Source organism: Bombus pascuorum, chromosome 1, assembly GCF_905332965.1.
Source record: "Bombus pascuorum chromosome 1, iyBomPasc1.1, whole genome shotgun sequence".
Lineage (NCBI taxonomy): Eukaryota > Metazoa > Arthropoda > Insecta > Hymenoptera > Apidae > Bombus > Bombus pascuorum.
In genome coordinates, this window is record NC_083488.1 from 7,735,735 (window position 1) to 7,749,722 (window position 13,988).

The window sequence follows — 13,988 nt, forward strand, 5'->3', positions numbered from 1 at the left end:
CGCTGTCCGGACCAATGTTCTTCGTTCGTGCTAATTTATCGCGGAAAACGTAATAAGCACCTGAACTCAAATTGCATGCACGAATTATTACGTTAATCGCGTGTAACCTGCTTTGAGCTGGTTACACATAAATACGTATAAGCGCGATATTTCGTCGCTACAAAGCGTCTTTGTTCGCCATTTACCCACCAGGATGTCGCATAAATAATTTTCATTTATGCTTCGTCCTTCTTTAATCCGCTTACTTTTCAAGGCACATTTTCAAGCGAACGAAGAAGGAGGATTTAAAAATGCTGGTTTTCGTTGATGACGAGCTGAGATCGTTGCCAAGCCTGGCTTGACCTTTCTTGACCTACCACCAGGTGGATTTTTCCCATCAGTGAAAATGTCCATCGGTAGAACAATTACCTAACTGGTCTCTGCTAAATATTACTGAAGTAATACAATGGTCGCTGGCATTTTCATTTGTGATCCAACGAAGGCATAGTTCAGCTACGGTGAAATCTACCCAGACTATATCATCGCTCGAGTACAATACACAAGCTGAAACATTTCCTCCGCGGGTGAAATTACGAAAAATTATTTTCAAAGGAAGAAGTAGTACAGAATGAACTTTATGATTAACAGAGTTATGCTTTGAATTGAGAAGAATACGATGGCCTACGTTTAATGAAATTAATTAAATCGACACAATGGTACAGAATTAATATAATAGTATAAGAAAGGAAATGGTTAAATTTCCCAATTTTTAATGAAAAATATCGAAAGCAGACGCTCTTATCGCACATATCTCTTCTTAAAAGTAATGGAATATCCTTTTGAGAGAATCAGGATATTGAAGCGCTTCTCCTCAAAGTAAAATTCCAAAGAATCCTAGAATGCCGAAACAAAGACGACGAGATTGCTTCACTATTTCCAACAATAGCTACGAGTATACTAAAACCTAACGTCGCTATTATAATCGCAAATACATTAAATAAATACTCAACCTATTCCACGCGGTGGAATAACCAACCGCTTGACTTAAGCGATGCATTTGAAATGGTTCGATCGGCAGAGCGTTTTCGTTCAAAAGACTGAATCGTAAGGGACCTTTAATTAATGGTCGAAAAAAGCGAGCGAATAACGGAGGATAACTAGGTGCGGAGAACATAATTTAATTAAACCGGAAAATTTGTTGCGTGGAATTTAATTGAAAGCTCGACGTTCGACAATGTCGGCTAATTATCGCTATGGGAGTGTGTAATTGAATAGGCGGCGCGATTAAAATTTTGTCCCCCGGCGAAAGTCGGGAACTTTACGTCACGATGTTCCGTTATAGTTCAGACAGTTTCTTCGATAAAGGAGAAGGGAGCCAACGATCCATAACAGAAGCGATATTGTCGCGATTGTTCGTGGACGGCAGCGATACGACAGATTTATTGTTCCGACCAGGCTGGTGCAGATATCATTGACTCGCGTCACCGGCCGAACATCGATCTCCTCGACCGCGTCATCGAATTGACAGAGTAAAATATTGAGTTGCGCGTCATTTTGGATCGTTAACCGCGGTTGATTTGCGTCACGTGTTAAATAAACGGATCCTATTGACGGGAAAACGGACAACGATATGGTCAAAATTAGTCACAAAGCATCGTGTAGTACAACCTTCTACAGTCGCGTGCACGATAGTTCGAAAATTAGTGTATTTGGCCTTTGTACGTTAAACACGTTCAACGTTTAATCACTCGCAACGTTAATTATGCCCCAGCGTTTCTACCTTTAAAATCAGACTTTATGAATTTATCACGTACTTTTTGAAAGTAGAATGTTTCATGCTGATAAAAAATTCTTCCGAACAAATAATTCAAAAATGTACCAAAGTGATCTATATTCACCGGTTCGATATGCACGACAAACCGTCGTATAAAATATTCGTGAAAATAATACACGGTGCTGGGAATATCGCACGAGTTAAAATAACGTCTCTTAATAATAATAATCTCAGTCCCTGCATAGGAACCCATTTATATGTATACGGGTACTAAATACGCATGCTCTCGAGCTGCAAACAGGATAACGGCCAATCAGATTGTTAACAAAATTATTTGATAACATTCTCATGGTTTCTAGTGACAAAGAACGGTGATTGTTCCGTGTATATTGAATGAGGTGAAAACGCGTGGCCACATAGCACAGAGCAGCGAGCGGCTCGTTGTTGGCGTATAACATTTTCCAGCTTTGTATGTATTTTACGCCGGTGTCAGCACGTTCGCGTGGAAATGTTCTCGCACAGAAGCGTCCAGCTGCTTTTGAAATAGCTCGGTGCGTGGTAAATCATTGTTATATATATTCCGACGACAACAGGAATCGTTACAGATTTCGTTGCGGGACAAGTAGAACTACACGAACGACGTTACGCGTTTATTCGTGAATCGACGGGCACCGATATCGGCCGCAATATCAAATAATAAATGGTGACTCCGCCGTGCTTCATAATTACATCGTTACAACCGATCGTGTTCCATGTAATATAAGTCCGGTTCAATAACACAGGGAATATCGTATCCATGCAAGTGGTTGGATCTCGGATTCGTACCATCGTGACTGAAGTACGACCGAACGTTGCAAAATTAAATTCACATTTACTGAAACGAAACAATTATCAGTGAAATATCTCTTTCGATGACATCACGTTAAAAATCTGCCAATTTATACGTAGTTATAAAAGAATTAGCAAGATTTCCATATTAACTGTGCAATGAGATCCTTTTCAAATATAATTGCTTTAAGAACCTCTACGATCGAAATAGCGAAACGAACGAGATTCCTGAAAAAATAACACGTCAAACGAAACCAATTATACAGTCATTTAATAGTACTACACTGATAAAATTCAGACGTCGTATGTTTCGATAAATACACGATTTCGTGGAGATGTATGCTTCAAAATTTTCGATATGTTGCGCAAAGCGTTCTTGAAATAGGTGACTGAATTATATAGAGAAGTGTATCGCATATTTTAAGTCAATATTTATTTTTTATTTTAAACAAGATTTTATTAAATGAATATTTCATAAACACAACCGGCAACTGCAGAAGTACGATCCTGTTTTTCATCAAACTAAAATTGTATCGTTTCCTGTAAAAGTCAAACTTTTTGACATTTTTTCCAATAGTATGAAAAACATCAAGCGAATTCTTCGGACATTCTTTTAAAATTCTTTAGAAAAACGAAACAAACATTCCTTGCAAGCATTATAAACCTTATGGCCAATTAGAGGTACATTCTGTTAAAAATTTAATTTTTATCCTTTTATTCAGAACAATGATTTATTTCATCGTTTCAGACTATTTTAAACCATTTTTATTTTAACCTATCTGATATATCTCGAACGCTATGCAATATATGGAGAGGCATGCACGTTCACTCGCTTATCGGATTTTTGCAAGCCTTCGTTTATTTTATCGTGATTTGCGTGATGGTCAGACCGTGTACACATGCCTAACAGCTGCGTTAAGAGAATATTCGCTTCGTTCCTCACCTATCGTGATCGATATCGAGGAAGAAAGTGGCTGCCAGAGAGGCGGAATGCTCGAATGAAAAGTACCGCGAATAGAGATGAGACGATTCGTCGTGGCGACGAAAAAACTTGGAGAAGGACTGCTGCTTTTAAAGAACGCTCTCCACTTCAGCTCATCGCGTGAACTTTTTCTTTTCTTCTCTCATCGAATGGTAAAGAGAAACGACTGGACCTGCAGCTGCGATTCTTCCGTGTCTCGGGAAAGATCGTTTTAAGAAATTGATTTGTCTGCAAGTGATTTATTGCCGATTTATTAACGATTAGCGATTTAGAAGCGATACGCTCTAATGGTATTGGATTTATCGCAGATTATCTTCGCCGAAATGGATTTCTACGACCGAACTGATCGTTCGAAAATTAGGCTTACGGCTGCCAAAGTATCTAAGGGCTTGTTATTTCGAATATTGCGATAAAATAATACGTGAAAGTTAAACTTCTATCCTTTTCGTCATATTTCACGTAGAATCTATAATACACTGCACTAACAAAATCGTTTTATTTCTTCTCTTTGTGCATTTACATTGTTTACCATTTCAACTCTTCAGACATGGCGAGCATCGAATAACACGTTGCTCGTGAAAAGATCTGCTTTAAAGCGTTGGTGGCTCCTATTCTCGGTGCGACTGTCACTTAAACAATATGGTAACAATGTACGGCAAGCGTAGGTTCTAGAGTACATCAGTTATACATTGAAACGCGAATGGCTAGTGTCTCGGCACGTTCATAACGAAAATGTTTCTTGCGAACGATGACGATTATGGAACGCGACAATGGTACCAGTACTCGTCTTCTCCGCGTTGCATTAGCGTTCTGATGGTAACGCCTTCCTTCCCTTTGTCTCTGCCGCTTCCGCCTATTGTTAGACCGCAATTATTTTCCTGCTGCTGCGACTCGAGCCCCCGCGGAAAATATATTTTCATCTAACGCTCGATCCATCATAAGCTGCGAGATGAAACTTTCGCGTGCCTCTAACGTTTTCAGTCTTCGTTCATCATAATTGACGCTGCCGCCGTAATGGCTTCCGTGTACGTTCCAAGTGAACGCAATGGAAGAATTTAATAGGACGGAGGCGTTGCGGTGGAAATCTTTTTTCTTCAAATTTTTTGGTAGAATATTTCTTCTAAGAGATCGTTTGCTAGAGCCTGTATACGAAAAAGGATGCTATCCACCGAGTTAGTTGGAAGAAACTGGTTTCTGACGTTACTTGTTTGTGAGTCTTTATAAAGATTTTATAAACATAAACTTCGATAATGCAAATAACATTATGTATGATATAAGATGAAACATCATTATCTTTAGTCGTTTAAATGCTCTACGTTGCACGATGATATATCACTCTCATATATTATCAGCATCGTATTCGACCATTTAAATAGCTGCATACATTTGCAACACTTCATATATTCCTTTCTGCTACTAACGATAATTCGCTCTCGTTCCGATGCTACTACTATCTTCTTAGCAAGTCGTGAACGCGCAAGAAATCGAAAAAGCCATGAACGAAACTCCTGGATTAAACAGTTCTAAACGAGTTTGTACGAGCAGCAGTCGGTTTAGTCGGTCCTCTCTCTTATTTTTGTTGCCTGATTGCGTTTATAAAGATACCGTATTCTTAGGTGATGGACGGTCCTTGATGAGGTCATTAGTTGGTTTCATAAACCACGTCCGCGTATCCGGTGGCTAAAGATCGGCCTTAATGGTTGGTCGGTTTAGCTGAAGTAATTCGAAAGACTATAGTCAATTCGCGAAGATATACAACACCGAATCTTACATTCCGCATAAATGCTCTCCTCGAGCAAACCTAATAGTATACTCGAATTGAAACGTTATTTCTTGCATGTCACTTCTCCAACCCACAGCGTCTCCTTGCGGAGAGATAGCGCTGATGGAAACGTTTCATTTATGACAAACTCTATGATTTTGCTGGAAACGCGCAAAGCGATCGTTTCTACTTGCATCTGCCTATAACATGCACATATGTACAATATACGTACAGAGAAAGAGAGAGAGAGAGAGAGAGAGAGAGAGAGAGAGGCGAAACGAGTTAGAGCGAGTTTCTCATCAGAAAACTGTTCTTTTATGAATTTTAGGTTTTTACTCGTGGCGAAATCCGGACAATGGTTCCTGGTTCATACAGGCTCTTTGTCAAGAGCTGAATAAAAACTGGAAAACCCATGATCTATTAAGGATGATGACTGCCGTAGTCCGACGTGTTTCCATCGAGTATCAATCGTTCATACCGCAGAAGGAATCGTTCCACCAGAAGAAGCAGGTACCATCCCTCGTTTCCATGTTGACGCGGTTGTTGTTCTTCGGCGATGTATCACTCGAATACCAAGTGAAAAATAAAAGCGCAAAATAGCAATTCGGTTATTGAGCGATTCAGTTGAAGCGAGGCGTAAATTCACAGATTTATATGTTTATGCACGCACACGTATGTAAAAATCCGCGTGTAAAGTATTTTGTACATTTTTTACTCGATGCTCGGTTGCTGGACGTTAAGCGGATTAAACTTTCCGTAGCTATTTCCTTAGTACGTGGAATTTTTATGAAAAGATCGTGGCGGAAAGTTGGCGTGATTGAGCAACGAACCGCGTGAAAATGTAAATTCAATCTCGCGAGGGAATATCGAGGGTATAATTTTAATTAGCGCCGGCCGTAGATTTTCGTTGTACAAGTTTAAAGAAGACCTCGGTCCTTAGACCGATATATAAGGGGCGGATAACGAAGTGCGCGCATTACTTCATTTGCAGCTGTTCACAGAGTTTAATGAATGCAGTAAATAACTCGCTTTCTGAGATACGACCCGCAGAAATTCGTTCCGTTTTTAAACAAATTAAAAGTCACTTTACGGTCGACGTTTAAACAAGCGCGTTTTACGTCGCGAACGGATGCGTGGCGATATATTTTTATTATTTTACCGCGTGTACTCCTTCTTTGGTGTTTTATGCCGACGTGCGTTTTGTCGTAAACAACCATTTGCGCTATATAAAGATGAACACCTCTACGAGGATGTTGGCGATAAAAATTAAATTCCTTTATGAGCGTGAGGTAGCGTAGGCAAACATTTCCCGGGCACATTCCAAAATTTAACGCGAGAACGTCTTTATCTCTCTATTAATTTCTTGCCATCATCGTTCAGCCGAGCATAATCTACATATGAATTACGAAGAATATCGATGCATTGTGATTTGTAAACGTAATTAACATTTGTACGCAATCCGTTTAATATCTTACGGTTATTTGCTACTTTCGATAAATTACGTAAAAGTACAAATAATGATCATATATAACTAAAATATGTATGTTTTTGTAATTGATAATAAATTACCTCTGTCGGAATGATATAACAGAATTGACTAGAGCGAAGTTTTATTTCACCGAATTCTAAGGACTTTCCAGATTTGTATCGATGTAATTGAAAGCTACACTTTTTGAAATGTAATTACATTACCATATCATTGTCTTGTATTAAAAGGAAAGTTTTCATTCGTCTCGTAATAGAGGGAACGTCGGCCAACGACTTGAAACAGATTTAATGGAACTACTGAAAAGTTTTGTAATATTAATCCGAGCATACGTTAGAAGATACTCAGGGAAGAAAGTATAATTGGATCGTACGAACGGTTAAGAAACATGGAAGAGACGAAGAAGTAAGAAAACAGGCGGAAACAGCAGTTTATTGTCAGACTTATTTGCAAGCAGCATGACAAGATCTACCATCTGTCTGTGGCTTTTGCTATATGAATTATGTCGAGGATATTTTCAGACAAACATTACTCGAGTTAATTAAAATTGTAAAAACGTAATTTTGATATAAATGTAGTATAAAAATAATATAAATTTAACTATCGTAAAATCTTTTTGGAAATATAAGAAATTTGTTTCGTTGAAATTCAAAAAGAAAAAAAAACTACCATATTCTATGAAGTATAATAAACAGTTATACTAAATCGTTAATAAATCTTGGAGAAACGTTTCGTATTGGAATCAATATTCCCGATATTGGCGCAGTACTACTATATATTATTATATTAATATCGATGTCAGCGCATGTTCAAAGTAAAGTGAGATATTACACGTAGTGTACCAATCGACAACCATATCATCCGTTATCAAGTAAATATCGATTGCTGCACTGGTTACTGTAAATCAGATGGTGGCAGTTCAATTTTCTTAAATTGCACGATTTGGATATAATTTCCATGTAGAGCCCTACATTAATATGTTATCGGGTTAAATTACAATTAACGCCACTTGTTTCCTATATATCTTATTTCTATCGTAGTCGTTAAGCCAACACTGTAATTAGTGCTGTAATTACCAACGTAATTATTATATCACAACTTTGACGGAATATGCATAAAGGCATAGAGTATCGATTACTACATTATTAACAACCAGATAGCAAACCGTTATAGTATATAAAATCGAGAATCTAGCAGAATATTTTTAATTAGACGAAATGACAGAGTAAAAAGAGTTGAAAAATCCTTATCACCTATGTCCCACTTTTTTTTATCTTCCTTTTCTTTTTTCCGTTTGCTCTTGCAATCTTTTAAAACATACGAACATTTTTCGAATCGAGTTACACATTTACGAGGTCTGCTCTTTTTTTTGCGCCTTGTCTACCAAATTGCAGTTCACGCACCGTTAAAACACCCTCATAAATATATACCTTCCCGCTGAAGCATGGTATGGTTATATACTTTCCAAACCATCGGCGAGAAATACATATACAGCACATATATCGAGGAAGCTGGAAGAAATGGAAGAAACAAACGACCAGAGGAATATAAGAGACATGTTGGACTAGAGCCTGTACAATCAGTCGTGGCAAAACATCAGGAGACTACGGAACGCAAGATGTTATTGGATCAAAGTAAACTGATAGCCACGATAAAGGAATATTTTCTCGGAAAATACAGAAAAATCACGTAGATAAATCCAAAAGCATTGATAGAAATAAAATTTCGACGTGACTTCGAGTCATGTACTGATCGACCGAGAATCTTCATAAATGATGTAGTATCTGGATATATGGCCGGGAGTTATCCGCATCAGTTCCTACAACTTGAGACAGGTCTCGGCATCATCTACGATCCGTATCGATTTAATTCTACCCGGTATCAGAATAAAAGAAATATAATTTCTTTATTTCGTATTATAGGTACTAGATGGATCATTAGATCCTTCGTCGGATCATTGAGATTCGTACAATCAAAGTGATACCAAACATGAGTATATTTGGTTATCTGATGTAATATGTAATTAGGAGTGACATAGAAAAAGAGAGAGAAAGAGATGACCTAATTCTACAGTATCTTATTACACTCTACATGTTCTGTCTCACTTGTACGGTAAAACACCATAGAGAGGGAGAGAGAGAGTACGAGTGGAATAATTTGATCCAATTTCTGGAAAATCATCTCTGCGAACATATGGCCACTTTCGACTCTGATCATTGGCTATATATCCGGTTCTTATATACGTAAATTTCAATAAATCGAAATTGAATTAATTATATATGCATCAAGTATTAATTTCGTAACAGAAATGAAACTGGCTTTACTATTTCCGCATTAAACATGTATATATTTAATACATTTGCTTTGCATCCATGGAACACATTCGTGAAATATCGTATTTTGCTAACAGATCCTAAATAATTAGTAAGTTATATAATTTTCTTATTAATTATAGAAAACGAGATACCGTAATAAGTTGATTTGCTTTTATATATATAAATCTAATAGACTATTTTTAAGATAATCATACGTATTTGCCTATCGCCCACGAACTAGTTCAGGAGATTCAGAAATCCTTGGTCGCTGAAAGTCTGATCCATACGGTTCTTGAACTACTTTCCTATCAAAGGAAAACGAAGTCCTTCATGCAGGATAGATGCAGACGTCTGTTTGACCGTGCAATGACAATTCGATTTCATTCACTTCACCCCCGTCTTCCACTGTGCTAAGTGGATCCTGCAGGCAAACGGAGCACGATAGATCTACGGCTCGTTTGAGGCTGGGTTAAAGGGTTTCGTTATGCGGGTAACAATTCTCGGCTTGCTGCTTCAGAGTAGCAAAGGAACACAATAGACAAAGCGTATCAAGGCGACATCGACGTTGTTTTAACAAAATTTCATTCATGGATGTTGGGAATTTTTTTCTCCTTGCATACACTGGAAGCGTATACTTTGAAAATTATGACTCCGGCTACGACCCGCAATTTTGAAAAACTAATCGCTTAAATTCAGCTAAATTTAGAAGCGATAATTTCTGTAGCTCTTAAACCGGCGAAAAGTTATTATTTCGCAAGGAGATATCGTTTAAATTTGGCCACTTGTTTTTGTAAAATACTCGTTTCGTTTGGAAAGTCTGTTACGTTACTTTGAGCAATACATCATGATGCAGTTTTGTTTTTTCACGCGATTTTTGTTATTTCACACAAGTATTTACATGAGCTCTGTCGCGTAATATTCGTTTGTCTACTTTGTTATTCTAATACATGAATATGTATTATCCCGGTAACTCTCCACATTATTCGCGCCGAGGCAGGCTATCTACTACGAACGTATTAAGGAATCTGGATTAACATCGACATCGTAATTTCGCTCATCCATTCTATTTTCTCTCTCTCTCTCTCTTTTCACACATCTAACTTTTCAATATTCTATACGGTGTGGTGAACATGGATATACTTTGCAATGGAATTAAGCTATGTCGTTTACTATACGGTGTACCACTCGCACCAACAACAATACACCGATCCTGTCGTGATGATAAAATGTTTCATCGTAAAGAAAACGAAACGCGCGTCGGTAAACAATCGAGGATTTTCTAGCTCGCATACTATCGATCCTTTCTATCGAATACAAGTGAGAAACCTTTGATCACCGGTCAGCAAAATTTTCAATTCAATAATTCATCTGGTGAACTGGCAACAAGTCGAACCATTCGGTCCCTGTAGCCGTCGAGCAAGTATGTTCTCGAAGATGAACTACTTGAGACTAAGCGGATCACTGATTCGCTTCGTCAAAGGATGCAGGTGCTTCTGTCCCTACATCGATCAACGCTCGATCGGACGAAGATCTAGGTAAGAGGTACTTAGAGAAACCCTGTGTTTGAGGACTACCAGTTACGATAACCGCATCGTTCATCGGCCGATCTGCACTGAAATTATCGGTTAGCGATTCTAAAAATATCCAAGCGGAGCTTTGCGATATCTCGTATGAGTTATTATACTCAAAGAATTAGCGGTAGTAGGACAGTTTCGTTAGTCGCATAAAATGTCGCACAAAATTTGGCATACCTGGTATAAAAAGTGGTAACGTAGTTGGAGTTGCTATGATTTGCGTTCGATGGTAATTAGTGCGACAGAATTTTAGCTTTGGGATTATTACCGTTAATAAATTGAGGATTAAGTTGTTGTATTTTAGTATGATTAATTGGGACAAATACAAGCTTGATTGATGAAGAACAGTAGTTCTTATAGGCTATATGCAACGCACCTAACAAGGTAAAGGGAAGACAGTTTTGATTGATTGCTTGGAAAACAAGCAATATAATTTTCATTATGATATTCAAAAGCACCAGTATCGGAAACTGTTCCTAAGTTGTGATTTAAAGACAATTGCACGAATATATTCGGTCACTGACTCTCTGTTATGAATATTTATTCTATCGTCGTAGAAACGATTAAGTAACTATACTTGTTAGTTACTTTCTTAAACGCAGTCTAAAGTATTCTGTGAATATACAGCGAACATGTTTGCTCGGTATAAGTGAACCGATGTTTTCGCTCAGAACGCGAATTAACTAAGGAATGATGGAAATTTGAGAATGTTGACGATATCGAAATGTAGCCTACAAGCGAGAATCGGTTTTGCCCGGTTTTCGGCCATGAAATGGTAAAGTATTGGTTGCATTTACGCGTTACATGATGCTGTACGAAATCAACCAAGTTTCGGAGTAAGGAATTTCCCTGGAAAAGTGAGCGACATAAATACGGCGATTCGAATTCCAACAATTTACAAGAACTTGGTCATTAAATACGAATATCGCTACATAAATTAACTGTAAATATACAGTTTAATCGAGTTATCAAAATGCCGAATGAATATGGAGAACAGTACAAACAACACGGTGTTTTGGAATAAAATTTCGTCGATCTTTGTTCGCGGTATAACTGCCATAACTTTGAAAAGAAAAAGAGAGAACTCGTGCCAGTTGGTGTTTCCAGTAAATTGTATTACGATTTTTAATTCGTACGCCTTTTACACTTGTATCACGCAAGCTTCTATTTTGCTCGAAAAAGGAAACAAAACATCGGTCTGTATATGGTGGAAGCGGCTTTCACGGGAAATATCCGAATTTCAACCAATCCTATAGAATTTTCTATGAAAAATATCGGTCTATATTGCGTTGTTTGCAATATTACCAAAATAACTCGTTTCTAAGCGAAACGTAATTTCTGGAATTTTAATATAACAAGATTGCCATGTAATTCGTCTTAACGTAGCTACATGCGATCCAATCAACTCTACGAACTTCGCGACTCTGCTATAAGTTAAACTTTGCCAGAAACTTCAATGCGCTTTCACTTCTCCTCTATCCTACCTTCGTATCGAGCAACATCGCTGAAAGTTTGTCAACTAAATCAACAGTCGAAAGCACTTTTGCCTGTTAACAACGATCGTAGGATTGTCAAACGCAGCCACTTAGTTCCATTTAGTTTCCTGAACGATACAAATCTGTTCCTGATCTATAACGTTCGAGTTATCCTTTATTTCGAATCACCTACCAAACGAAGTTCGTGTATACGCCATGCACCGTAAATTAACCAAATGTCAGATTTGTTTCGTATCGTTGATCCTGCTTTCCCAACGCTCACGGTATTTTGATATTTCTAAAACCCATTCAAGACTAGAGATCTCTCACGCTGGATCACGCACGCCAGATCATCCTCGTTAGCGAGATTTTTTAATGTAATATCGGGAAATAATACTAATAATTAATTGATGGTTTATTTACAAAGAATGGATCGATACGGATGTCGATTAGACAGGAAACGATGTTTGTTTAACGTGAACTGATCACAATTACGTACTATACTTTAGACAACTCAATAATTAATCAGCAACTCTCGTCACAACGGATCCACACTCTCTCGACAACGCAACTCGCACTCTCTGACTTCTCGATTCACACTCTTTGACTTCTCCACTGAAACTGACTGCGAATTTGTCTTTCTGCCTTAGCATCTCTTTTGTCCCTTTGTCATAGTCTCACCACGCACGTGTTACGCAACCGCTCGTGGCCAGAGTCACATAGGCCTTTTTTCTATGAAACTCTTCAACTGGACGACACAGCCGTGCTAGTCAGGCACACTAACCCTGTAACAGCAGCCACCATGCTACAAGAGCACATCACAAAAATAGAAAAGTGGCTACAAGACAAACAAATTAAAGCTAACCCTAACAAATGCAACCACATCACATTCACATTGAGAAAACAGATAACACCAAACATCTTCCTGAACGGCATGCAAATAACACAAACAAGGCAAGTCAAATACCTTGGACTTCACATGGATACACACTTCACATGGAAACAGCATATCAAATCAATAATAGACAAAATACAGACAGCAAGGAGACAAATGCACTGGTTAACAAGCCGAAAATCCAAACTAAGCACAGAAAACAAACTGAAAATATACAAAATAACCATAAAACCAATCGGGACATACGGAATTCCACTATGGGGAACAGCAGCAATGAGCCATATAAACAAAATAGAAACAATCCAAGCCAAAATCCTTAGAACAATGGTAAACGCCCCGTGGTACGTTAGAAACGAGGACATACGGAAAGACCTGGGAATACCAACGGTCAAGGAAGAGATTACCAGATTCGCAACAAGATACAGAGTAAGAATAGGAACACACCCGAACCAGCTGGCAGCTGAAACGTGCAACACAACAAACATCGCAAGAAGACTAAAAAGGAAACACCCAATAGACCTCATAAAAGATATAACTTAGAAAAAACGAAGCTGGCACCCCGCTGGGGGTAGCCACCTACATGCTATATTTATTTTTATTTTATTTTTTTTTTCACCAACAAGATATAACACTTTACCAAATGTCAATAAGGACAAATTGTAAAATAACCAAAATAAAATAATAAAAAAAAAAACAACAAACAGCGCAAGAAGACTAAAAAGGAAGCACCCAATAGACCTCATAAAAGATATAACTTAGAAAAAACGAAGCTGGCACCCCGCTGGGGGTAGCCACCCACATGCTATATTTATTTTTATTTTATTCTTTTTTTTCACCAACAAGATATAACACTTTACCAAATGTCAATAAGGACAAATTGTAAAATAACCAAAATAAAATAATAAAAAAAAAAACAAC

At 37.9% G+C, this 13,988-nt stretch overlaps 2 protein-coding genes across 3 annotated transcripts in view; one reads left to right on the forward strand and one right to left on the reverse strand.

The window, feature by feature from the left end:
* Nucleotides 1-6,918, forward strand: part of LOC132916435 (caspase-1-like) — a 38,393-nt gene extending 31,475 nt beyond the window's left edge. Inside the window, exon 5 of the mRNA XM_060976449.1 lies at nt 5,654-6,918. Coding sequence (XP_060832432.1) covers nt 5,654-5,925 — 272 coding nt within the window. The 3' untranslated portion in view covers nt 5,926-6,918. The remainder of the gene's footprint in view (nt 1-5,653) is intronic.
* LOC132916364 (alkaline phosphatase-like) overlaps nt 1-13,988 on the reverse strand; it is a 261,957-nt gene that overhangs the window by 126,663 nt on the left and 121,306 nt on the right. The gene's annotated exons all lie outside the window — the stretch shown is intronic.